This window comes from Cherax quadricarinatus, chromosome 7, assembly GCF_038502225.1.
Source record: "Cherax quadricarinatus isolate ZL_2023a chromosome 7, ASM3850222v1, whole genome shotgun sequence".
Lineage (NCBI taxonomy): Eukaryota > Metazoa > Arthropoda > Malacostraca > Decapoda > Parastacidae > Cherax > Cherax quadricarinatus.
The window spans coordinates 8,741,390-8,767,426 of record NC_091298.1 but is presented as its reverse complement, the minus strand read 5'-3'; the positions used below and the strand labels follow the sequence as shown (position 1 = coordinate 8,767,426).

The 26,037-nt window shown below is 39.8% G+C and overlaps 1 protein-coding gene across 1 annotated transcript in view; it reads right to left on the bottom strand.

The window, feature by feature from the left end:
- eRF3 (eukaryotic translation release factor 3) overlaps positions 1-19,562 on the bottom strand; it is a 51,385-nt gene extending 31,823 nt beyond the window's left edge. Inside the window, exons 1-6 of the mRNA XM_070082266.1 lie at positions 19,241-19,562; positions 10,061-10,336; positions 9,334-9,480; positions 7,616-7,761; positions 7,303-7,500; positions 2,990-3,268 (exon numbers count right to left, since the gene is read on the bottom strand). Coding sequence (XP_069938367.1) covers positions 2,990-3,268; positions 7,303-7,500; positions 7,616-7,761; positions 9,334-9,480; positions 10,061-10,336; positions 19,241-19,427 — 1,233 coding nt within the window. The 5' untranslated portion in view covers positions 19,428-19,562. The remainder of the gene's footprint in view (positions 1-2,989; positions 3,269-7,302; positions 7,501-7,615; positions 7,762-9,333; positions 9,481-10,060; positions 10,337-19,240) is intronic.
- Between the last annotated feature and the right edge of the window lie 6,475 nt (positions 19,563-26,037).

Below are 26,037 nucleotides of genomic sequence, written 5' to 3'. Positions count from 1 at the left end.
GCACTCTGAAGGAGGGGCAGGAATACTGCAGTTCTGGGGGGCCACCTAAGCTGTAATGTTAGCATGCTTCTGACAAGACAGTTATGGAGCAAGTGATGTTAAAAGTTTTCTTCAGGTCACCCTACCTTGGTTGGGAAACATTTGGTGTAAAAAAAAAAAAAAAATTAATTCTGCCAAACAACACACTATGTAGATTTTTTTTTTTTTTATGTCGGCCATCTCCCACCTAGGCAGGGTGACCCAAAAAGAAAGAAAAAAAATCCCCAAAAAGAAAATTCATCATCATTCAAGTCTTTCACCTCACTCACACATAATCACTGTTTTTTCAGAGGTGCTCAGAACACAAAAGCTTAGAAGCATATACATATAAAGATACCCAACATATCCCTCCAAACCGTCAATATCCCGAACCCTTCCTTTAGAGTGCAGGCATTGTACTTACCATTTCCAGGACTCAAGTCCGGCTATATAAAAATAACCGGTTTCCCTGAATCCCTTCACTAAATATTACCCTGCTCACACTCCAACAGATCGTCAGGTTCCAAATACCATTTGTCTCCATTCACTCCTATCGAACACGCTCACGCACGCCTGCTGGAAGTCCAAGCACCTCGCCCACAAAACCTCCCTTACCCCTTCCTTCCAAGCTTTTCAAGGATGACCCCTACCCCACCTTCCTTCCCCTACAGATTTAAATGCTCTCCATGTCATTCTACTTTGATCCATTCTCTCTAAATGACCAAACCACCTCAACAACCCCTCTTCAGCCCTCTGACTAATACTTTTATTAACTACACACCTTCTCCTAATTTCCACACTCCGAATTTTCTGTATATTTACACCACACATTGCCCTTAGTCAGGACATCTCCACTGCCTCCAACCGCCTCCTCGCTGCTGCATTCACAATCCAAGCTTCACACCCATATAAAAGTGTTGGTACTACTATACTTTCGTACATTTCATTCTTTGCCTCCATAGATAACGTGCACTTATACACCCAAAAACAACACAACACTCGTGACATATTTAAAGACAGTTTATTCATTCTAGGGTATATATCATGTTTCTATGTTATTAATAACTTATTATGTCATATCAGATGAACTGTGATAGACAAATAAGCTGCAGAGTTGATACTAGTGTTATATTGAAGGACTATCTTGTCCTATCTCCAAACAACCTATGCCACCACCACAATTTCTAACATATATAATGACATACTTTAAATATGATTGGGCAGCTGGGCATTCACGAATGTTCGAAGCCCGCGAAAGTGGAACTTGCAAACGTGGAGGGAGACCTGTATTCCCCATTTTGCCTCCATGGATAATGTTCTTAGTTTCCACAGATGCCTCAAATGTGCCACCCACCTTTTTTCCCTCATCAATTCTATGGTTCACAGTCTTTCACAGACCCATCAGCTGAAAAGTCCACTCCCAAATATCTGAACACATTTATTTCCTGTATTCACACTGGTAGAATTACCAACATGTTAAGAAATGGCTTGATAAAGCTCCTGGAGAGCAAAACGTTGCCACAATAAAATATCACACTAGTTGTATTTGTGTCCTTTTACTTAACACATTCATTTCCTCTATACTCCTTCCAATCTGATTTCCAATTTTTCATTACCTAAATTATTTGCGACCTTCATCACCTTGCTCTTTCCAATGTTCATTTTTAATTTTCTTTGGCATGACCTCCCAAATTCATCCACTAACCTTTGCAACTTCTCTTCAGAACCTCCCAAAAGCACTGTCATTGGCAAAAAGCAACTGTAACAATTCCCATTTTGTATTAGATTCTGCATATTTTAATCCCTCACCTCTCTCCAACATCTCTGTATTCACTTTTTTTGCAACCCCTATCTATGAATATTAAACAACCATGGTGACATCACACATCCCTGTCTAACGCCTACTTTTACTGTAAAATAATCACCCTTTGTCCTACATAACCTGAGTCTCACTATCCTCATAAAAACCCTAATTGCTTTCAGTAACCTACCACCTAGGATGACTCATGAAATCATACAGAATTGCTAGAGATTTGCCTGCAAAAACCTGTATTTGTAGTTACAATGGGACCCCATGCTAACTTCCCTATGGTGCATAGAAATACACCAAGTTGGAGTAATCTTGTTAAGTTGGTATAGTCCAGTGGACAACATGCTGGTTTGAGTTTTAGAACTCGTGTGCCATGGGTTGATGGCCCCACCTCTTCTGTGATTAACCAAGGATAACCCAATATAGTCAAACACCGATTTATTTCCATGTTCTGAGGAGTATTAAACCTTGAAACAATAGTAATAGTGTAAGCATCCCTTGTACATAGCATTAGACCAAAGCAGCAAGAAAAAAAATGGCACCAATTTATAATGTGCATTCCCAGTGAAGCAATGTTGGGTTATTTATTTCCCCATGTTTGATGTACAAAAATACCCTAAAATAATGTTAAACATTAAAAAATAATAAAAAGACAGAAAAACAAAGAAAATTATATGTCGACTTGAAAAACGTAAATGTTGCTGGTTCATTTACATACTGCTGCCAAAAAGTGTGAATTTTTTTCCAATTTCAACATACCCTATAACTAATTTTTTTTTATTAGATTCCATTCATTTTAGTCTCATTTGATTCATAAAATTGTACTCTTTCAATCTTACCCCACAACAAACACACAGGAAATTTAAATTCTTGGTATGCCACAGTTAATGGGTTAATAGCTCCTCAGAAAATCCCACAGCAAAAGCAAGTGAGAGGGAGACACTGGAAGGAGAAGAATAAAGAATAAACATTATGTGTCACCAATCACCATAAGTAAACAGTTAACACATTGCATTATCTCCCTCTTGGGCTTCATCCTAAGTTAATATTATGATATTGTAAATAGGCCTGCAATTCAACCCATACATCCACTTGCCCATCAAAATGCATAAATACACTCACCCATCAAAATGCATAAATACATGATCAAACATAACTAACCTTATTTGGCATTACAATGATGCTATCACCTTTCTTGCAACATCCTGATTCAACTTTTCCCATAACAATTGTTCCTCTGTCATTGTAGCGATCTACTACAGGCATCATAAAAGGTCCGCTAACGTTACGATTTAGAGCTGGTAATTCGTTTATGTATGGTATAAATGCTGGGCCTTTATACCACGAACATACCGCTTCATCAATAGATTCTCTTAGGTTAGCACCGGTGAGTCCTGAACATGGCATAAACATTATATCTTTATTTGGATTGAAGCCAACCTGTTAAGAAAACAAAAGTTCAATATAAGGACAATAAATTGCATATCAAAATGATAATTCAAAATTAATATAAGCCATTAGCTTAAAAAGAGCAATGCAGGTATACTATCTGTAAATGTACAAAATTAAAGCAATTTTTATCCTTTTAGTTTTGTTTTTTGTGGTAACAATGAATGGAAAACTAAGTAATTAAAATTTAATGTTAGCAGAGAAATTAGGTCAGTATATATGTTACGAGCACTTTTCTAAAGTTCAACATTTATCATTAACAAAAAATTACCACACCGTAACAACAGTAGTGTAAAAAATAAAAACCACATTAAATAAGAATTAATGAAAAGTTTTTTTTATACACAATTTTTAAAAAGAATTTTGTTAAAATCCAGTCCAATTTCAAAACAAAAGACTGTACCCGAGTCTAATACACAAGCTATCCAGGTAAATAATTTTTCAGCTAATCAGATAACTATGGTACCCTTAATAAGCTCCACCACTTTCCAAAACAAGCACTTGAATGCCATTACTGAGTAACAGCAAATGCACTGCATGCAAAAATGGTCACACTCCAAATAATAAGTGATATATTCACATTTCATTCTTATTTAAAAAAGTCATTTCAGATACAGTAAACCCTCAATGTGTAGATTACAGTCTTCAAAAAAGGCACATAGCCTAAAATTGCATTACACAAAGCAATGAACACAGAGGTTATTCGAACACCTCCAAATGTGCTAAACTTTTATATTCTATCAAGTAAAAATTGCTATATTTTATCTAGCCTTACATTACTGAGTCATTACTTTAAGTATTTGAAGATTGTGGGGAATGGTAACGTGTGCCTACTTGGCCAAGTTGGATGTAGCGAGGTTTATCACTGACATACTCGCATGTGCGTCTACAAATATAAGCCACATTTCACTACCAAATTGCACAAAACCCACAGAAACTCACCCTCCACCTACAGCAGAAAACCTTAAGTAATGCAATCATAGCTTGAATTTTCAACATTATGCTATTTAAATTTAGTTTTACATTTCCAACAGAAGCACACCCATTTCCATTAAGGTGTGGAATTTATTTCCACTGGTGGTGCACAATTCTGTTAAGGAGTGCTGAGACAGGCAGGCAGGAGACCCATCATTATGAATTGGGCAACTCAATTGTTTTAGCAGTGCAGAGGGTGTGAGGGAGAGTGAATGGATGTAAACAAACAGCCTCCCACGTTGGTCAGCATATATTATTGCTGTTTCTCGTTTTCATCACCACATCTCGTCTTTGGATATTATTTATGGAGGCAAAGAAGGGAATGTATGAAAGTATAGTAGCACCAACACTCTTATATGGGTGTAAAGCTTGGGTTGTAAATGCTGCAGCGAGGAAGTGGTTGGAGGCAGTGGAGATGTCCTGTCTAAGGGCAATGTGTGGTGTAAATATTATGCAGAAAATTCGGAGTGTGGAAATTAGGAGAAGGTGTGGAGTTAATAAAAGTATTAGTCAGAGGGCTGAAGAGGGGTTGTTGAGGTGGTCAGGTCATTTAGAGAGAATGGATCAAAGTAGAATGACATGGAGAGCATATAAATCTGTAGGGGAAGGAAGGCGGGGTAGGGGTCGTCCTCGAAAAGGTTGGAGGGAGGGGGTAAAGGTGGTTTTGTGGGCAAGGGGCTTGGATTTCCAGCATACGTGTGTTAGATAGGAGTGAATGGAGACGAATGGTATTTGGGACCTGACGAGCTGTTGGAGTGTGAGCAGGCTAATATTTAGTGAAGGGATTCAGGGAAACCGGTTACTTTTATATACTAGCCGGACTTGAGTCCTGGAAATGGGAAGTACAATGCCTGCACTTTAAAGGAGGGGTTTGGGATGTATCTTTATACGTATATGCTTCTAAACTGTTGCATTCTGAGCACCTCTGCAAAAACAGTGATTATGTATGAGTCAGGTGAAAGTGTTGAATGATGAAAGTATTTTCTTTTTGGGGATTTTCTTTCTTTTTGGGTCACCCTGCCTCGTTGGGAAACGGCCGACTTGTTAAATGGTGGTAAAGCAAGGGAAAAATTAAGTGTGAAACTATGCATATTAAAAAAAAAAAAAATGGGGCATGTTATGAAGACAGCACATGTTTGGTGTTAGAGAATCAATGATTTGTTCAATTCAAGACAATGAGATGAAAATAAAGGCTTGTGCTACAACAAATCCTCAATGAAACAGCGAAAAGAATGAAAACTAGGCCACTGCAGCTAAATAAAAATGTATAATAAATGTGTGAACTGAAAAGTAAACGAAAAAGTGTTCCGCCGGATGGCCTCATTATCAGGGAAAAACACTTATCATACTATGATAGTGTGAGGAGGAAGGACAGCCTTAAACAAGTGCACATTTAGTGCTGTATGGTTTAACAGGTTTAGAATGCAGTGGGGGCTGTATAAACAACTGCAGCGTCAAACAAACCTACGGCATATAACAATATAAGAACTCCACTGCAACAACCAACTGCAGGAGAAATGTTGCACGAATTAAATTCCCAACTGCAGTGAACAAAGAGTGACAATGGGGATAAAGAACCAGAGCCTGAAGGAGCAATGATGACACTGCAAGAGATGCAGGTCACTGCATACTGTTGGTAAAGTTGCAGACTTATTTATTGTAAGGACCATAACACATCTTAAAGCAAGGCTGTAAAGCATGATCTGGAGCAGGTGCTTGGGCCTTTTCTGCCATCTTAACAGCTTCAGGATAAAACAAACCAACAGCATATGACAGAGTACCTTAGCACTCCAATGGAGCAGTAAACTGGTGAAGCTGCGTCAAAATCACAAAAGTCCCAACCTTCAACCTCGACACAAAGCCACAACCACCACCTCCACTCAAAGACATTAAGCATCCTGAATGTAACTTGAAGGCATGTAACAAATAACATACTGTACTTTATTAATATAACCACTTTTAAGCTAATACACTCCTTGTTTTAACTGTCCAAGCCTCACTAGAGTTCAGGCATTTCACAGATCATCACTGGCAAGGTTAGGACTAATTTGTTATAGCTCTTAGAAATACCTTAATTTTTCCCACGTTTTTCAATCTGTAAGTCATGGAAATCCTTAGCAGCTCAATTTTCAGGAACCTAAACCATGTAAATTCTAACTGTCTATTGTACATCAACATACATAAACCAAAGAGAAATCCATATGATAAATCCAAAGCAATGAAAAAATATTAATTAGAAAATGTGGGAGGCAGCATTAGCTGCTACTGCCACAGCCAGCCACATTTCCTCACCATATTCTAATAAACATTTGGTGGTAGATTGGTAGACAGCAACCACCCAGGGAGGTACTACTGTTCTGCTAAATGATCATGAAATGGAAACCAAAAATTGTTTTATTTAACAGTAGGACTGCTGGTGTCTTTTCATTGTCTGAAACACACAAGATGAAGAGCACATATTGCTACTACTATTCGTACCTATGTGATATTATACTTGCAGTTGTGCATGTACATGGATACACACTGGTCTGAGTGTCTTACTAATTTCTTAATAGTTCTTTTTCTTATAGTGTTTCCTTTCATCTCCATGGGAAAGTGAAGAATGTTTTCCCCATAAACCATGAGTGTTGTAAAAGGAGACTAAACTGCCAGGGGCAAGGGTCTAGTTATCCTTCTGAATAGATTACTAAATTTAAAAAGGAAATTTGAAAGTGGGAATGTTTAAATACGCATGGGTGTATTATTGACGAGAAGAATGAATTTATCAAGAATGTTATGAATGAAAAGTCTTTGTTCTAAGTGAAATAAAGTTAAACAGGGTAGGAAAATTTCAGTAGGGAGGAGTAAATGGAGTAAAAGTATCAGAGAACTAGAGCTTTAGAAAAAAAAAAAGAAGGTGACAGCAGTAATATTAAAAGATCAATCTCAGGAGTGTTATACTGTAATTTAATATTACAACAGAAAGCTTTGCATTATGGTTATTCATTAAAAGCAATGTATCTGAAGTCAATTCACAGACATTAGATATTGCCCAAAATTAATATACTAACCTTTTTGAGGTAGGGAACAAGTTTCTCTTTACATTCATTGTAGCGAATTTCTGACCATAACACTGTTGAATCATCCATCTTGTTGATTAACACAATAAGGTGTTTTACGCCTGCTGTCTTGGCTAACATTGCATGTTCTCTCGTCTGACCTCCTCTCTCAAATCCCGTCTCAAATTCACCTTTTCTTGCAGATATTACCTAAAATATCAAATTAATTCATAGGAAACAATTTAATTACCCATTATGAAATATAAATATCATGAGGTGAATATATATCAAGAATACTGATGGAATGCCGTCTAGTGTTACTTACCAAAACAGCCAAGTCAGCTTGGCAGGCACCACCAATCATATTAGGCACAAAACTCTTGTGACCAGGAGCATCCAGGATTGTGAAGTGTTTCTGCTCTGTTTCGAAATATGCTCTTCCCACCTCTACAGTTTTACCCTTGTCACGCTCTATTTGCAAGAAAAACATTGACAAATCAACACTTGGTTTGAGAACAGTAACTAGTTGAAACTAGAAATATTTAACATTTTAAATGAATAATTTGCCTATTTTCAAGAAAATAAACACATTCAATTAATAGTTTGTTAATGGGGGTTTGAAGCCTATCAACTACACAAGGGTCATTAAGGCTGCACAGAATCTGTTCAACACCAATCAATGGTGCAAGCCAATTACTTTAAAGACAAAACTTAAGATGATTGCCCAGCATGAAGGTGGCAAGTCTAACTTTTATTCATTTACTTTTCAATATCTTTCTTTCTTTCAACACACCGGCCGTATCCCACCTAGGCGGAGTGGCCCAAAGGAAAAACGAAAGTTTCTCCTTTTACATTTAGTAATATATACAGGAGAAGAGGTTACTAGCCCCTTGCTCCCGGCATTTTAGTCGCCTCTTACAACACGCATGGCTTATGGAGGAAGAATTCTGTTCCACTTCCTCATGGAGATAAGAGGAAATAAACAAGAATAAGAACTAGAAAAAAAATAGAAGAAAACCCAGAGGGGTGTGTATATATGTGCTTGTACATGTATGTGTAGTGTGACCTAAGTGTAAGTAGAAGTAGCAAGACATATCTGAAATCTTGCATGTTGATGAGAAAGAAAAAAGAACACCAGCAATCCTACCATCATGTAAAACAATTACAGGCTTTCGTTTTACACTCACTTGGCAGGACGGTAGTACCTCCCTGGGCGGTTGCTGTCTACCAACCTACTACCTATAACTTTTCAATATACTAGTATTTAATTAGTAATTTTTTGCTTATTTACTTATTTAGAGACAGTAGTTATTTATTTACTTATTTATTTAGCATATATTCATATTCAACTTATGATATTTTTGACTTATGATGGATTTGTCAGAACATAACCCCAGCTGAGAAGTACCTGTAAATTTGTCTAAATGCTAGCCTCCAAGATGGCCACAATTAGACAGGTTAGGCCTACATCAGAAAATGGACACGAGCCATGGGAATGCAAAGGACAAAAAATTCCTGGTGTAGGACACTGTGGGAACTAGTTGAAGCCATTATATTGTTGATCATGTCTCGCCATTGTGAAACCCCTCATCCCAAGGAGGATTAAACTGCTTACTTAGTTCTTTGGATGAAACTAATACCGAGGATAGTGATAAGGAGTGATAAGAGTTCTATGAGTATGGTACTCGTGTAGGTGAAAAGCAACAATGGAAACATTCCTAATAATAATTCAAATGCTGGGCAAACACATGCCTTCCACCTATGGGGTTTCCCCAACCATCGACTATATAAAAAATCCTTATGCTATCATCAATTACCTTTATTATAACTATCCCCATTTTACTAGTCATCCACTGTATATGTGTTCATGTGGCCATCTGTGTTCTCCATATCTACATAATTGGTCCCACCCTGCTACCTCTTACACCACCAGCCACACCAAATTTTTATTAATACTGTGCTTCTTACATGTTGTACTAAGTTCACATTACTTTGAGTGATGCTCTTAGTTTATTTTTTTTTTAGTATAAAAAGAAAACCGACCTTCAAGATTTGTATCTAGTGCCCAAGATAGGTACCACGTCTCCCTGTTCTTTTCTTTCGCCTCCCTCTCATACTTCTCCAATGTTCTCTTTTCCACCATCCCAGTCAAGTACATAATCTGACCACCAATCGTTGATTTGCCCGCATCTGCAAGATAAAAAAAAAATAAAAGGTTTATACTTATGGAAACAATTTAGGAAGTCAGAGTAGAGTAGACATCAAGTCTGGAAGAAACATCAGATGGCTTTTCCTTAGAATCAGATCTGACTGCATCTTTTCTAGAGATATGGAAATAAATTCAAGAGATTAATTTACAACTACTTATGTAAGCATATGAGTAACTTTTAGGAATTCCAACAGAGATTCCATCAGTATAATGTAAATCAAAAGCAAGAGAAAAATGCTGGAATAAATAGTACACAGCCACAAAAAATTGTACATTAGTATTTTTTAACTAGAGTAAATTTTAAATATAAGTGTTTTTAATATCATCATCACAAAGAAATAAATAATGATCTAAACTTATACAGAATCTCCTTTATAAATTAATTTTATAATTACAGTACCACATAATTTTTATGTTAGAATTTTTAAAATTGTGATTTACACAAGTTGTGAATTTTGTTTTAAAAGTTATGTTCAAGTAGCTGTTAATTTTAACTGCATTTATGAACAAGCAAAGACAAGCCTTAGGATACGTGATAAGGTTCATTTAGTGAATACATACCAACATGACCTATGAATATTACATTGACAGGTTCTTTTTTGGGTAAAGAATCATCTTCATCTAATGGTTTCTTCTTGGGCTTTTTTATTTCATCACTGTCCTCGTCATCATCCTCATCATCGGGGGTACCTGGGGTGGAAGGGGAAGGCGGGGTCTCACGGGAAGGTGAGGGAGTCGCAGCATCAGCTGCTTCTTCCCAAGAGTCTGCTGGAATGTCCCCATCGTTATTTATTGTCGGCTCTTCAGGGGTACCTGCTACCGGCTCTGGAGGCGGATCTGAAAGAAGAAAAAATGAACTATGAAATTATCCTAACCTATTTATGCAAGTCTACATTCAGAAAAAGATAAAGCAATGTTCTATATCCCTCCCCAGTGACTTTTTTAATAAAACAAGTTTGCAAGAATGCTAAGTGAAGAACATTTCCTTTATTCACTCCATGCATTTTCCCTACTGATTAATCTCTTGACATACAGTAATAAAGCTCTGGCTTAACCTCACTATAAAACCTTATTCACTTTCATAGTATACTACTATAAACTGAATACAATTAACTTGAAGACTATTCTGAAAACAGCATACATACTAGTTGTTTGTTCCAAACTATGCAAATGCAGTATACAGTGGACCCCCGCATAACGATGGCATCGCATAGCGATTTTTCCGCATAACGATTACTTTTATCGGAAAATTTTTGCCCCGCATACCGATTAAAAACCCGCATACCGATTTTCGTCCGAGACGCGTCCAATGTGCCCTCAGCCAGCCTCACATGTGCCGCTCCGTCCCATTGTTTACCAGCCAGCCTCCGCGGTAACATCCAAGCATACACTCGGAATATTTCGTATTATTACAGTATTTTCGGTGCTGTTTCTGGAAAATAAGTGACCATGGGCCCCAAGAAAGCTTCTAGTGCCAACCCTACACCTCAAAGGGTAAGAATTACTATAGAGATGAAGAAAGAGATAATTGATAAGTATGAAAGTGGAGTGCGTATAGCCGACCTAGTCAAGCTGTACAAGAAACCCCAATCAACCATCGCTACTATTGTGGGCACCAGAAAGACAATCAAGGAAGCTGTTCTTGCCAAAGGTTCAACTGTGTTTTCGAAACAAAGATCGCAATTGATGGAAGATGTTGAGAGACTCTTATTGGTGTGGATAAATGAAAAACAGATAGCAGGAGATAGCGTCTCTCAAGCGATCATATGTGAAAAGGCTAGGAAGTTGCATGACGATTTAATTAAAAAAATGCCTGCAACTAGTGATGATGTGAGTGAATTTAAGGCCAGCAAAGGTTGGTTTGAGAGATTTAAGAAGCGTAGTGGCATCCATAGTGTGATAAGGCATGGTGAGGCTGCCAGTTCGGACCACAAAGCGGCTGAAAAATATGTGCAGGAATTCAAGGAGTACATAGAAACTGAAGGACTGAAACCTGAACAAGTGTTTAATTGTGATGAAACAGGCCTGTTCTGGAAGAAAATGCCAAGCAGGACCTACATTACTCAGGAGGAAAAGGCACTCCCAGGACATAAGCCTATGAAAGACAGGCTTACTTTGTTGATGTGTGCCAATGCTACTGGTGATTGCAAAGTGAAGCCTTTATTAGTGTATCACTCTGAAACTCCCAGAGCGTTCAGGCAAAAGAATGTCCTCAAGGATAATTTGTGTGTGCTGTGGAGGGCAAACAGTAAGGCATGGGTCACTAGGGAATTTTTCTATAACTGGTTACACCATGCATTTGCCCCCAATGTGAAAAATTACCTAACTGAAAAGAAATTAGAACTTAAGTGCCTCCTGGTGTTAGACAATGCCCCTGGTCATCCTACAGACGTGTCAGAGCGACTTTATGGGGACATGAGCTTCATTAAGGTGAAGTTTTTGCCTCCTAATACCACTCCTCTCCTGCAGCCCATGGACCAGCAGGTTATTTCCAACTTCAAGAAACTGTACACAAAAGCTCTGTTTGAAAGGTGCTTTGTAATGACCTCAGAAACTCAACTGACTCTTAAGAGAGTTTTGGAGAGATCACTTTAACATCCTCAATTGTGTAAACCTTATAGGTAAGGCTTGGGAGGAAGTGACAAAGAGGACCTTGAACTCTGCTTGGAAGAAACTGTGGCCAGAATGTGTAGACAAAAGGGATTTTGAAGGGTTTGAGGCTAACCCTGAGAATCCTGTGCCAGTTGAGGAATCCATTGTGGCATTGGGAAAGTCCTTGGGGTTGGAGGTTAGTGGGGATGATGTGGAAGAGTTGGTGGAGGAGGACAATGAAGAACTAACCACTGATGAGCTGCTAGATCAACTTCAACAGCAAGAGGCCACACCTGAGGAAATTGCTTCGGAGGAGGGGAGAGAGAAATTGAAGAAGTTGCCTACTTCAAAGATTAAGGAAATCTGTGCTAAGTGGCTTGAAGTGCAAACCTTCATGGATGAAAATCACCCTCACACAGCTATTGCAAGCCGTGCTGGTGATTATTACACTGACAATGTTGTGAAACACTTTAGGCAAGTCATAAAGGAACGAGAGGTACAGGCCACTATGGACAGATATCTTGTGCGAAAGAAGTCCAGTGACTCTGAAGCTGGCCCTAGTGGCATTAAAAGAAGAAGGGAAGTAACCCCAGAAAAGGACTTACTACCTCAAGTCCTAATGGAAGGGGATTCCCCTTCTAAACAGTAAGAAGATATTGCTCTCCCCTCCTCCCATCCCATCAATCATCACCAGATCTTCAATAAAAGTAAGTGTCATTTAATTGTGCATGCCTTTTTCAGTTTGTGTGTATTAAAATTAACATTTCATGTGGTAAAAAAAATTTTTTTTCATACTTTTGGGCGTCTTGCACGGATTAATTTTATTTCCATTATTTCTTATGGGGAAAATTGATTCGCATAACGATTATTTCGCATAACGATGAGCCCTCTTGCACGGATTAAAATCGTTAACCGGGGGTCCACTGTATATATTCTCCAAATGCATCTGGCATTAACAGCATTCCCATAAAGGTTCCTCTTTCTCATTTGACTTACAGTTAGTATTTAATAAAATACCTAAAGATGCATCATATTTCACCTTTTAGCAAAGACTAAATTATAAAGGAGAAGTCTGGAAATAAATGGTATAAAATACCGACACAATGGAAATATAAACACATATGCAGTATAATGTGATCCTTTATTGACTACGTTTCGCCCACACAGTGGGCTTTTTCAAGTCACAAACAGATCTACCTGGGGTGGAAGGGACGCGAGTATTTATAGTCAGGTTCAGAATGCTGAGGTCAGGTGGAGAATGCTGCATCTGATGATGTACCGAGTGGGGTTATAGAGTCTAAAATCTTGGGTAGCTTGTAAATGAGATTGGATAAGTTTGTGAGCAGACCTTCTATAGTGTTCTTATGTGGGATAGCGATGAAGTTTCTTATCAAGTGGTTCAGCTATGTTATAGAAGCCACTATTCTGGTTGAAGTTGTCGGAAATAGAAATAAGTGATGATTCCAGGATTCTTCGGTATTGAGTGTTGTCTTCTGTGGCGATGAGTCTTGAGTTTCTGTAGTTTATCAAGTGGTTGTGTGAATTACGGTGTTGTACACAGGCATTCCTTGTGTCGTCAGACCTGCTTGCGTATTGGTGTTCTGAAATACGTGTTTGGAGGTCCCTTGATGTTTCGCCCACGTATAACTTGTTGCAGTCATTACAAGGGATTATGTATACCCCTGCAGAGGGTGGAAGCTTGTCCTGTCTATCACTGGTAATGTCCTTGATGGTCATGGTTGTGGAGGTAGATACTTGAAATGAGGTACATGTATTGGAAAAGATGTTGGAAACGTGTTTGGCAATGGAGTTGGTGGGGAGGACTATGTATCTCTTCTCGGCAGGGCATTAAACATCTTCAACACACCCAGAGAAGACACTGCCGAGAAGAGATACATAGTCCTCCCCACCAACTCCATTGCCAAACACGTTTCCAACATCTTTTTCAATACCTCATTTCAAGTATCTACCTCCACAACCACAACCATCAAGGACATTACCAGTGATAGACAGGACAAGCTTCCACCCTCTGCAGGGGTATACATAATCCCTTGTAATGACTGCAACAAGTTATACGTGGGCGAAACATCAAGGGACCTCCAAATTGTATTTCAGAACACCAATACGCAAGCAGGTCTGACGACACAAGGAATGCCTGTGTACAACACCGTAATTCACACACCCACTTGATAAACTACAGAAACTCAAGACTCATCGCCACAGAAGACAACACTCAATACCGAAGAATCCTGGAATCATCACTTATTTCTATATCCGACAACTTCAACCAGAATAGTGGCTTCTATAACATAGCTGAACCACTTGCCAAGAAACTTCTTCATCGCTATCCCACATAAGAACACCGTAGAAGGTCTGCTCACAAACTTATCCAATCTCATTTACAAGCTACCCAAGATTTTAGACTCTATAACCCCACTCGGTACATCATCAGATGCAGCATTCTCCACCTGACTTCAGCATTCTGAACCTGACTATAAATACTCACGTCCCTTCCACCCCAGGTAGATCTGTTTGTGACTTGAAAAAGCCCACTGTGTGGGCGAAACGTAGTCAATAAAGGATCACATTATACTGCATATGTGTTTATATTTCCAAAGGAGAAGTCTGCAGAGCATTTAGTGATTCTATTAGTGGGTTTAAGGGATCTGGCACTGTGACAATATACAGTAGTCACACTGTATTCTTTAATAGCAAGGATATTTTTAGAAATACTTGCAGTATAGTACTGCGCTTGCATTTTACACTGGCAAGTTATTAACCTGAGTAAACATCTGATTAAACATGTTAATTTTTAAATCAATATAATTATCAGAATGCATACAGAAAAATCAATATATAATAATAATAAAGGAACTACAAGAACTAAGCAGTACACATCCTTCCTAAGGAGTACATGTCAAGTTTTTACACTGGTAAGCTGTGCCAATGCCAGAGGAATTTGGATACCTCTTTTACCAAAGTTATTTCATGCTGTAACAATTTTAACCTATGTACAGCTTTATTAAATTCATTCAAAAGCTTTAAACTTGTAGGTCATTCAACCTTACCAGGCAGCATTTCCTTAAAAAGTTGATTCTCAGCCTGTACAAGACTTAACAGAAAGAATATTAATGGTAAAATATGTACATATACCGACAAGTATGAAAACAAGATAGTTTGCATGGTATTTACTGAGATGTCTTATCCCTAGTGGACTGAGCACCTTCTCAGTAAATACCATAAATTGCATACTATGTCTTATTCTAAGACTTAATGGAGCTAGCTTGTGAGACATTTCCATAAGGTCTGCTCTCATTGACATGGTTCACTTGGCAAGATATGACAGCCTCTTAACAGTTACATAGCATTATATAAACTTCCACACATATGACTGTTCTTGAAGAAAGCATCAGCAGCACACAGAATAGGTGGAGAAATTATCTCTTAAATTGAGACACTACTGACCTATAGACAACAGAGTTGGCATAAATAGAGAGAAATGAAAGGGGGGGCCCATAACCATTGGTGTTTTACAGAGGTCAGTGTCACTATCGCCCCTTCCTGTTCACAATAAACAAACTTCGACAAGAGAATAAATACTGTCAAATTCTGAAGAGGACACAGGAAATCTACAAAATAACCATTATAGGTGGATACTGTGGCTGGAGAAATGGCAGATGCAGTTTAATGTAGACAAATGTAAGGTTCTATTCTGGGGGAAAAGAAAATAACTATGGCACCTATAAACAAAGAAGATCTCAAACTGAATGCAAAAAAAAAAAAAAAAAAAAAAAAAAAAAAAGACAGTTCTAGTTAGCAATGATCTAAAGCCAAGACAGCAGTGCACAAGTGTTCACAATAAAGCTAATAGAATTCTTGACTTTATATCAAGAGGTATTAATAATAAGAGTTCTTGGGTTATATTTCAACCTCATATATCCTTGGTAAGGCCTCGTTTAGATTATGCCGCACAGTTCTGGTCTCCATATTACAGACGACATAAAGGCACTGGAAAACACAGTGAAAGATGACAAAGTTGATACTGTGTATCAGAAACCCTTCGTATGAGGATAGACTAAGGACAGTGAATTTGCACTATGGAAAAATCAAAGAATTAGGAGGGATGGGGGGCACATGACTGAAGTGTTCATATGGAGGACCAAAATAAATATAGGGGACGTAAATAAAATGCTGAAAATATTTAACCAAGACGACGACTTGCAACAACGGATTCAAACTGGAAAAATTCAGGTTAAGAAAGGATATAGGAAAGCATTAAATTGGCAACACTGAAGATGTGTGGAACAAACTCCTGAATAATGCCATTGAAGCGAGTCTTGGGTAGCTTTGAAAATAGGTTACACAACTACATGAGTGGGTGTGAGGTTGCGAGAGCTAGACCTATCTAGCATGTGTCAATAGGCCAGCTGCACTATTCCTCCTTTTTTATGTTATCTACCAACACTGGTTTACTTAAGCTATATAATTCGCTGCTTTTCACTTAATCGTTATTACTGATAAACATATTCTGGAGTACCGTATAGAATACTAGGCATCAAATACCTTTTATCTAATTATAAAAACTCAAAGGGGGAACGTAAATCAAATCAAAACTAAAGCTTAAAAATATATAATAAAGGAAGCTGTTGCAAGGGAAGGATCACCAACCTGGCGTACATTACTACAGAATAAAAAAGACAATACCATGACGAACAATATATACAATCCACACAAGAGACAAACTTATGACTGTTTTGATCCAACTTGGACCATTAATTATTCCACTACTACTACTACCACCACCACCACCACCACTTCTACCACAACCACTTTCTAAGAGAAAATGCCACAATAGTCACAGCTGTGTGACTAGTTAATGGTCCAAGTTAGACTGAAGCATCATAATTTTCAGTCTCCTAAATGCAAATTATTTGTGTATATTACAAATATTTAAGCGCCTTTTTGGGATAACAAGAAGCAACAATAGTAAATTAAAAAGAGACATTAAGTCTTCCTTGCAAACTGCAATGGAACAATGGAATGAATTAAAATAAAAGGAATTAACCTTTATTGGAAATTTGAAAATAAAAATTACTGAAAAAGGAACACCACTAGAATAACTCTGCTTCTGTATTTTGTAATATCTTGAGCATGGTGCTACAATTTGGATAAAAAGATGACACAAATAACCCGCACATAGGAGAGAGGACCTTATGATGTTTCAGTCTGACTTTGACCATTTATGAAGTCATGGTATTGTGCCTTTTTGCTCTTTATGACATACACATGTACCTAAAATGAAGTTCTAACAATAAGGACTCCAATGGAAATATTTATACTATAGTATAGTCACACTTCTATCTTTCATATGGTACATTCTTTCAATCTCTTACCAACCTTTGCAACTTTCTCATTCATTACCTAATAGCATTATACCATATGCAAACCAGCAGCTATAAAAAAAAAACTCCCACTTTATAAAACTGTCCATCTATTAACATTAGATAACCAGCAACATACATGCAAAAGCCCCACTTTTGTGGCTTACCATTTATACTTTGCAAAACACCCAAACCATCACAACGGCCCAAGGAAGCAGCATTTAGGAAGATCTATCACCTACTGCTTTGAAGAGTGTAGGTCTCAAAATAATTATTTACTCAGGTAAAAATTCCCCACCCTTAATGGTGGTGAAGGACTAAGGAATTAAACCTACCATCTGTTTCCCTTAATCAAACCCTGATTACCTTACATTCCTCAGGTGCTGAATGACTCCTTAAAAACACTAAGAATTTCTCTTTTCTACTTTCACCTTTAGAAGCACAATAATTTTTTATCAACTTTCTAAATCCCACAACTGGAGTTCAAATGTTTCTAATTTGGAAACCTTGAAAACAAATATCACATGATTTCTACATGTAGGCAGGATTTGGACTTTTACAAAGTACAGTGGAACCTCAAAAATCGAACTGCTCCCAACACGACCAATTATGTAAGTGTATTTTTGTAAATGCTTTTATAAGTGTATTTTTGAGGGTCTGAAATGGACTAATCTAATTTACAATATTCCTGATGGGAATAAATTCATTCGGTAAAGGCACTCGAACAGCCCTCTGGACTGAAGAAAGTTCGATATTTGAGGTTCCACTGTACAAGAAACTTTCTCACTGGCTACACAAAAAAATAAATTACATACTTGATACCTACACATATTCATGACCACCACTAAATTTTATACAATGATGCTCCACAATCCTCAATGCATTATTACATTCAAGGGAGAACTAAACTATTAGGGGTCATACTGCACCTGAGGAATCAGGTTCAATCTAAGGCAGGGGTGGGCAAATTTTTCAGTGCAAAGGCCACATTCAGAAATCTGCAGGTAACACGTTAATGTTCCACAATATTACTTGCATTGTGTGGCAACTTTTGTTTTTTTTTAAATTTACCAACATTTTGTCCCCAAATAACGCGAGTATATGACTTGATCTTGGCAGGCCACATGAAAACCTTTGACAGGCCACACGCGGCCCGCGGGATGTAGTTTGCCCACTGCTGATCTAAGGGGAGGATAAATCCAATTACTCGGATCAAGAGTCCCTCACCAGCATCAAAGAACCTCCCTTGAGGGAACCCTCCACACACACTTGTGGCAGCATTACCACTTCTTCCACAGCTATGGTCACAAAATTCACTCAGCAGTTCAAAATTTTATACATCAAAACCCTGGCTGGATTTCTGCAGGTTTCATTCATTTTCGACTATTTTATGTTTGTTTCTGCATTTCATCATTTGGCAGTAATCTGCATTTAATCCCCGAGTTATTTCCTGAGAACTAAACTTAGAAACTGTGTGAAACAAGACAATTACCACTCCCAGAGTCACAACCTGAACACTACGTTAATTTCAATGGATAAATCACACACGACGGAGTATTACTGTCCTGCAGAGACTGTAGGTGTTGATAGTTTGAGAAATCCAAGGAGATGAGAGGAGGAGTTGTGTTAAGGTTGGTGATCACATCACCAGCTGGTCACCACCACAATATCACATCACACGTGACCTACTTCCCCCTCCATGGCTTATCCCCAATAGCTGTGTCGTCAGGCCATGGTGTAGGCCGTGCCTGGCGGTGTGTGGACTAACCTGGCGCCGCAGGTTGGGTCTGACTTCCTCCTTCCTTCATAAAGCTAGGCACGAACTCTGGCGCATTCACGTTGGGGATGAAGACCGGGGCGTTCACGTTGAGTGTGGTGAAGTTAGTAGAGAGTGTAGCCATGCTTTCGTCAGCTGCCGCCTCCCACGAGTCTGGCGCGCTGTTGCTCTCAGACATGCTTGAGCGATACACAGGAGTCCCACAGGACTTGTGGAGTCAGTAGTGACACAAGGAGATACAACGTGAGCCGGAAGTTGTCTCGCGGGAGCTGCCAATCCAGTATGGCGGATGACACCAATAGATGACGAGCGCCAAGCACACATATATATATATATATATCCCCCCCTTCACTTGTCTTATCCTCGCTATCATATGCCAGATGTGTATTACCAACCCTTCTACACATATCATATATACTATGATCCTCTTAGTCAGAGCACTCTCAATTACATAGCCACTAGTTCAACTTGTATGTATTATGTATTCTTCTTCACTAATTTTCATTATTTATATTTATTACTAATAAGTAGCATGCTAGTTTTCAAAATGATATCAAAAAAGCTCCAAGTTACAAACGAAATAACAATACTACAGGAGAGAAGGTGGGACGTGAAGTCGAGGTCGGTGTCGACAAAGTCAGAGGCAAACATTCAGACATACCCTCAGCAACAACACAAATCATATGCATAACATTGTAAATTCATTGAAACATTTGTATATACAGATATAATACATTCCTCTATAACCACAAACAGTTTTGTTGTATAAATTTTAGCTTTACTAACTTTTAACTAGTAAAATAACTTTATGGCAACTAATCTGGATGTCACCACCCCTAGACATGTTTTATGAATAATGTAACACTCGTCTAAACTCAGCTATTAACATGCATGAACTGAGTCATTCAGCAGGTATCCGCTAATGGTAGATGAAACAAATTAAGTATTCCCTGAAAGGGGATATCTATAGTGATTGCCAGAACTTTTTTTTTCCTTCCTCCAAGGTACGATATCTTGAGAATGCCTCTTCTGATCAGCTTATAACTTTTATCAGGTGTTTATTACTTAGTGAAAGGTATGATATGAGGCTGTGTAGATGCCAATTTGCCTATTTTATTAAAAAAATGGGTCACAAGTTTATTTCATGTGATATGATGTATCTAATCTAAAAGAAGGTCCGAATTAGCTTTGGACAGTGTATATGCAAATTTACCAATTCTATAACATAATTAAGAAAAACGATATCTTTGGTTTTCATTCAATAATTGAGGAATGACTCTTCTGACTGGCTTCAGATTTTTAGAGCTCATTTATTTTTCTTGAAGTTAGTTAGTTTAATATGTTTATTATGCACCCCATACCCATCCTGTGGGCGGTAGTCAAAAGATTACAGAGGTACATAATTGGTCCAGGGACTGGACTCCAAAGTTTTGATAGCTGAGCAAGTTACAAAGGTAATGAACTAGATCTGGTCGTAATCATGACCAAGTTACAAAGGTAATGAGCTCCAGGTAGAGCTGGTCACACTCATGAATAATTGCAAAGGTAATGAATCATAAACACATTAATCATGAGAATTTACAAAGGTAATGAGCTCCAGGTAGAGCTGGTCAAAATCATGACAAGTTTCAAAGGTAATGAATGATAAACACGTTATCACATGATTACAATCATAGACAAATTACAGAGTAATGAGCAGTTAACAAACATAGCAGGGAATTCATCCATTGCCCCAACAACAGATGTTGCTAGGTGCCTGTCTCTCCTCGGCAGACAGCCATTGCAAACAGCAGCAAGTTGCCCCGGGATCTGCTGCTTGCACGAGCACCATCGACCCTCCCCAAGAGGTCCAAGAAGCCAGTGACTCCGTTAGCAGCCCGATGGAGAGCTCCCCTAGGGACATGTCAGCGTCCTGGTGGACGCCAAGTTGATTGAAGATCCCAGGCCCTCGTGTGCACGGATGTTGGAATTGTCATTGGACTGCAAGAACCAGTCAGGCAATTTTATTGAACAAATTGGGATAATGGTTACCTTGCGATAATTCGAGAACGTCTCTTCTGACGGGCTTCAAGTTCTCAACACTGGAAAGTTCAGATGGGTTTGGAGTTGAAGAATAAAAAGGTACAATACCATGGCTGGAATAATATACAAATAACCTTCACATAAGAGTTGTGAAGATATCAGTTGTGGTGTCTTGTAGCACGTCAGGCCGACTGTGCATTTTAACACTTGATTAAGTCAACTTTAGAAATATCAGTGGAAATAAAAAGGACCCCAATGGAAATAAATCACTTTGTCTGACTTTTTTGGGGTTAACCTTGGTAGTTTACACAATGTATAATCATTGTACTTGCAGGTACTTGTACCTAAATAAACTTACTATCTTGGGGTAAAATTATTATTATTATTATTATCAAAAGGAAGCGCTAAATCTTAGGGTATACCTGGAGAGAGTTTCGGGGGTCAACGCTCCCGCGGCCCGGTCTGTGACCAGGCCTCATGGTGGATCAGGGTCTGATCAACCAGGCTGTTACTGCTGGCCGCACGCAAACTGACGTACGAACCACAGCCCGGTTGGTCAGGTACTGACTTTAGGTGCCTGTCCAGCGCCTTCTTGAAGACAGCCAGGGGTCTATTGGTAATCCTCCTTATGTATGCTGGGAGGCAATTGAATAGTCTTAGGCCCCGGACACTTATTGTGTTATCTCTCGGTGTACTCGTGGCGCCCCTGCTTTTCATCGGGGGAATTTTGCATCTCCTGCCGAGTCTTTTGCTTTCATATGGAGTGATTTTTTGTGTGCAGGTTTGGTACCAATCCCTCCAGGACCTTCCAAGTGTATATTATCATGTATCTCTATCGCCTGCGTTCGAGGAAATACAGATCAAGAACCTTCAACCACTCCCAGTAATTTAGTTGCCTTATCGTACTTATGTATGCCGTGAAAGTTCTTTGTACACTCTCCAGGTCTGCAATGTCGCCAGCCTTGAAGGGTGCCGTTAGTGTACAGCAGTATTCCATCCTAGAGAGAACAAGCGATTTAAAGAGAATCATCATGGGCTTGGGGTCCCTAGTTTCGAAGGTTCTCATTATCCATCCTATCATTTTCCTAGTGGATGAGGTAGATACATTGTTGTGGTCTTTGAAGGCGAGATCCTCTGATATTATCACTCCCAGGTCCTTCACATTACTTTTCCGCTCTATTGTATGGTTAGAATTTGTGGTATACCCTGACACATTTTTAATTTCTTCAAGTTTTCCATAGCTGAGTAGTTGAAATTTCTCCTCGTTGAACTTCATATTGTTTTGAGTGGCCCATTTGAAGATTTGGTTGATGTCCACTTGGAGTCTCTCGGTGTCTTCGATGGAGGTCACTGCCATGGTGATCCGGGTGTCATCCGCAAAGGAAGACACGGAGCTATGGCTTACATCTCTATGTCAGAAATGAGGATGAGGAATAGAATGGGAGCGAGTACTGTGCCTTGTGGAATGGAGCTTTTTACAATGGCTGCCTGGGACTTAACTCTGTTTACTATTACTCTTTGTGTTCTATTTGTTAGGATGTTGTAGATCCATCTACCAACTTTTCCTGTTATTCCTTTATCCCGCATTTTGTGTGCTATTACACCATGGTCACACTTGTCGAAAGCTTTTGCAAAGTCTGCGTATACTACATCTGTATTTTGTTTATCCTCTACAGCTTCCAGGACCTTGTCATAGTGGTCCAGTAGCTGGGACAGGCAGGAGCGACCTGTTCTAAACCCGTGATGCCCTGGGATGTGTAATTGATGGGTATCTAGGTGGTTGGCGATCTTGCTTCTTAGAACATTCTCAAAGATTTTTATGATATGGGATGTTAATGCTATCGGTCTGTAGCTCTTTGCAATTGCTTTACTTCCTCCTTTGTGGAGTGGGGCTATGTCTGTTGTTTTTAGTGTATGTGGGATGACCCCTGTGTGTACATGGAGTTTACCTGGAGAGAGTTCCGGGGGTCAACGCCCCCGCGGCCCGGTCTGTGACCAGGCCTCATGGTGGATCAGGACTTGATCAACCAGGCTGTTACTGCTGGCTGCACGCAATCCAACGTACGAGCCACAGCCCGGCTGGTCAGGTACCGACTTCAGGTGCTTGTCCAGTGCCTGCTTGAAGACAGCCAGGGGTCTGTTGGTAATCCCCCTTGTGTATGCTGGGAGGCAGTTGAACAGTCTTGGGCCCCTGACACTTGTCTCTTAACGTGCTAGTGACACCCCTGCTTTTCATTGGGGGATGTTGCATCGTCTGCCGAGTCTTTTGCTTTCGTAGTGAGTGATTTTCGTGTGCAAGTTTGGTACTAGTCCCTCTAGGATTTTCCAGATATATATAATCATGTATCTCTCCAGCCTGCTTCCATGCTCCCTCTGCATAAAATGCTGAAGGCACGCGATAGGGACTTCTTGCAATTATTGACGAACACGGAGTTCCACGAGTCTGGGCCTGGGGCAGAGTGTATGGGCATGTCATTAATTGCCTCTTCAAAATCTTGTGGAGTTAGAATAATATCCGAGAGTTTTGGGATTACCAGATTTTGGGTTTCGTTCATAAAGGATTCAATTGGATTGTCGATCCCAAGAGTGGGCAGTGGATCGCTGAACACTGAGTCATACTGGGACTTTAGTATCTCATTCATTTCTTGGCTATCATCTGTGTATGTCCCATCCCTCCTAAGCAGGGGCCCAATACTGGATGTTGTTTTTCCCATAGATTTGGCACAAGAGAAGTTTTTTTTTTTTTAATTTCCTTTATGACTTTTAGTTCTTCCTGTGATTCTTGTCTCCTTTATGATTCAGCTTAAGTTTGATATTTGCAATTTCATTGACTAGTGCCTGCCTCAAAAAGTCAAAGTATTGCCATATACAATTTGGAAAATATTAGATTTTCCAGACCGCTTGTTATACAAAATGATTTGCTTATTAAATATTCCATATAGTACTTTGTAATCAGCCGCCAACACTATGTGGCTTTCTCCATGCTTGAACCCTTGCTACTTGTGGCTTGAACCTGGCTACTTGTGGCTCTCATGTTCACGCTGTTCCCAACATTCTCAGGTATTCACAAGATTCCTCGGGCTCTCTCGGGTTCATACGGTTCATTTTTTTTTTACACAAATAAATTTTACAGATTAAGAGCTGTTATCCTATTTTGGCTCCTTTCAAAGCCCAGCCTTATCTAGGTATACTACCGCTCCCCAAGATGCGACCCACAACAGGCGACTAACACTCGGGTACCTACTTACTACTAGGTGAATAGGAGCAGCAGGTGTAAGGAAACATGCACAACGTTCTCACTTCGTGCCAGACATCAAATTTTGGACACTCAGTATATGAGATGAGTGAGTTCAAAACTGAGCCGCAGGACACCTAGGTTCTTGAGCTCATACTCGTCCTCAGGTGCTCTTGAGCTTTTACGGCTCTTCAGGCTCTAGGGTTCATACGGCTTCTTGGGTGCTCTTGGGTTAAGATAAGATAAGATAAGATAAGATTTCGTTCGGATTTTTAACCCCGGAGGGTTAGCCACCCAGGATAACCCAAGAAAGTCAGTGCGTCATCGAGGACTGTCTAACTTATTTCCATTGGGGTCCTTAATCTTGTCCCCCAGGATGCGACCCACACCAGTCGACTAACACCCAGGTACCTATTTGCTGCTAGGTGAACAGGACAATAGGTGTAAGGAAACGTGTCGGAATTTCCACCCGCCGGGAATCGAACCCGGGCCCTCCGTGTGTGAAGCGGGAGCTTTAGCCACCAGACCACCGGGCCACATATAATTCTTCAGGTTCTAGGGTTCATACGGCTCTTCAGGTGTTCTCAGATTCGTACGGCTCTTCAGGCTCTAGGGTTCATACGGCTCCTCAGGTGCTCTCGGGTTCGTATGGCTCTTCAGGCTCTAGGGTTCATACGGCTCCTCGGGCGCTCTCGGATTCATACTGTCCTTCAGGCTCAAAGGTTCATACAGCTCCTCGGGTTCTCTCGGGTTCATACGGTTCTTCAGGCTCAAGGGTTCATGCAGCTCCTCGGGTTTATATGGCTCTTCAGGCTCGAGGGCTTATACGGCTCTTTGGGCACTCTCGGGTTCATACGACTCTTCAGGCTTTAGGGTTCATACGGCTCCTCGGGTGCTCTTGGATTCATGTCGCTCTTCAGGCTCTACTGTTCATATAGCTCCTCGGGTTTGTATGGCTCTTCAGGCTCTAGGGTTCATGTGACTTCTCAGGTGCTCTTGGGTTGATATGGCTCTTCAGGTTCGTACTACTCTTCAGGCTCGAGTTCGTATGGCTCTTTGGGCTCGAAAGTTCATATGGTTCTTCCGGCGTTCTCTGGTTTGTACAGCTCTTCAGGCTCTAGGGTTCATACAGCTCTTCAGGAACTCTCGGATTTGTACAGCTCTTCAGGCTCTTGGGTTCATACGGCTCCTTGGATGCTCTTTGGTTCATGCGGCTTTTCAGGCTGTATTGTTCATATAGCTCCTCGGGTTTGTACGGCTCTTCAGGATCTAGGGTTCATACGGCTCCTTAGGTGTTCTTGGGTTATTACGGCTCTTCAGGCTCTAGGGTTCATATGGCTCCTTAGGTGCTCTCGGGTTTGTACGACTCTTCAGGCTCTAGGGTTCATACGGCTCCTTAGGTGTTCTTGGGTTATTACGGCTCTTCAGGCTCTAGGGTTCATACGGCTCCTTATGTGCTCTCGGGTTTGTACGGCTCTTCAGGCTCTAGGGTTCATACGGCTCCTTAGGTGCTCTCGGGTTTGTACGGCTT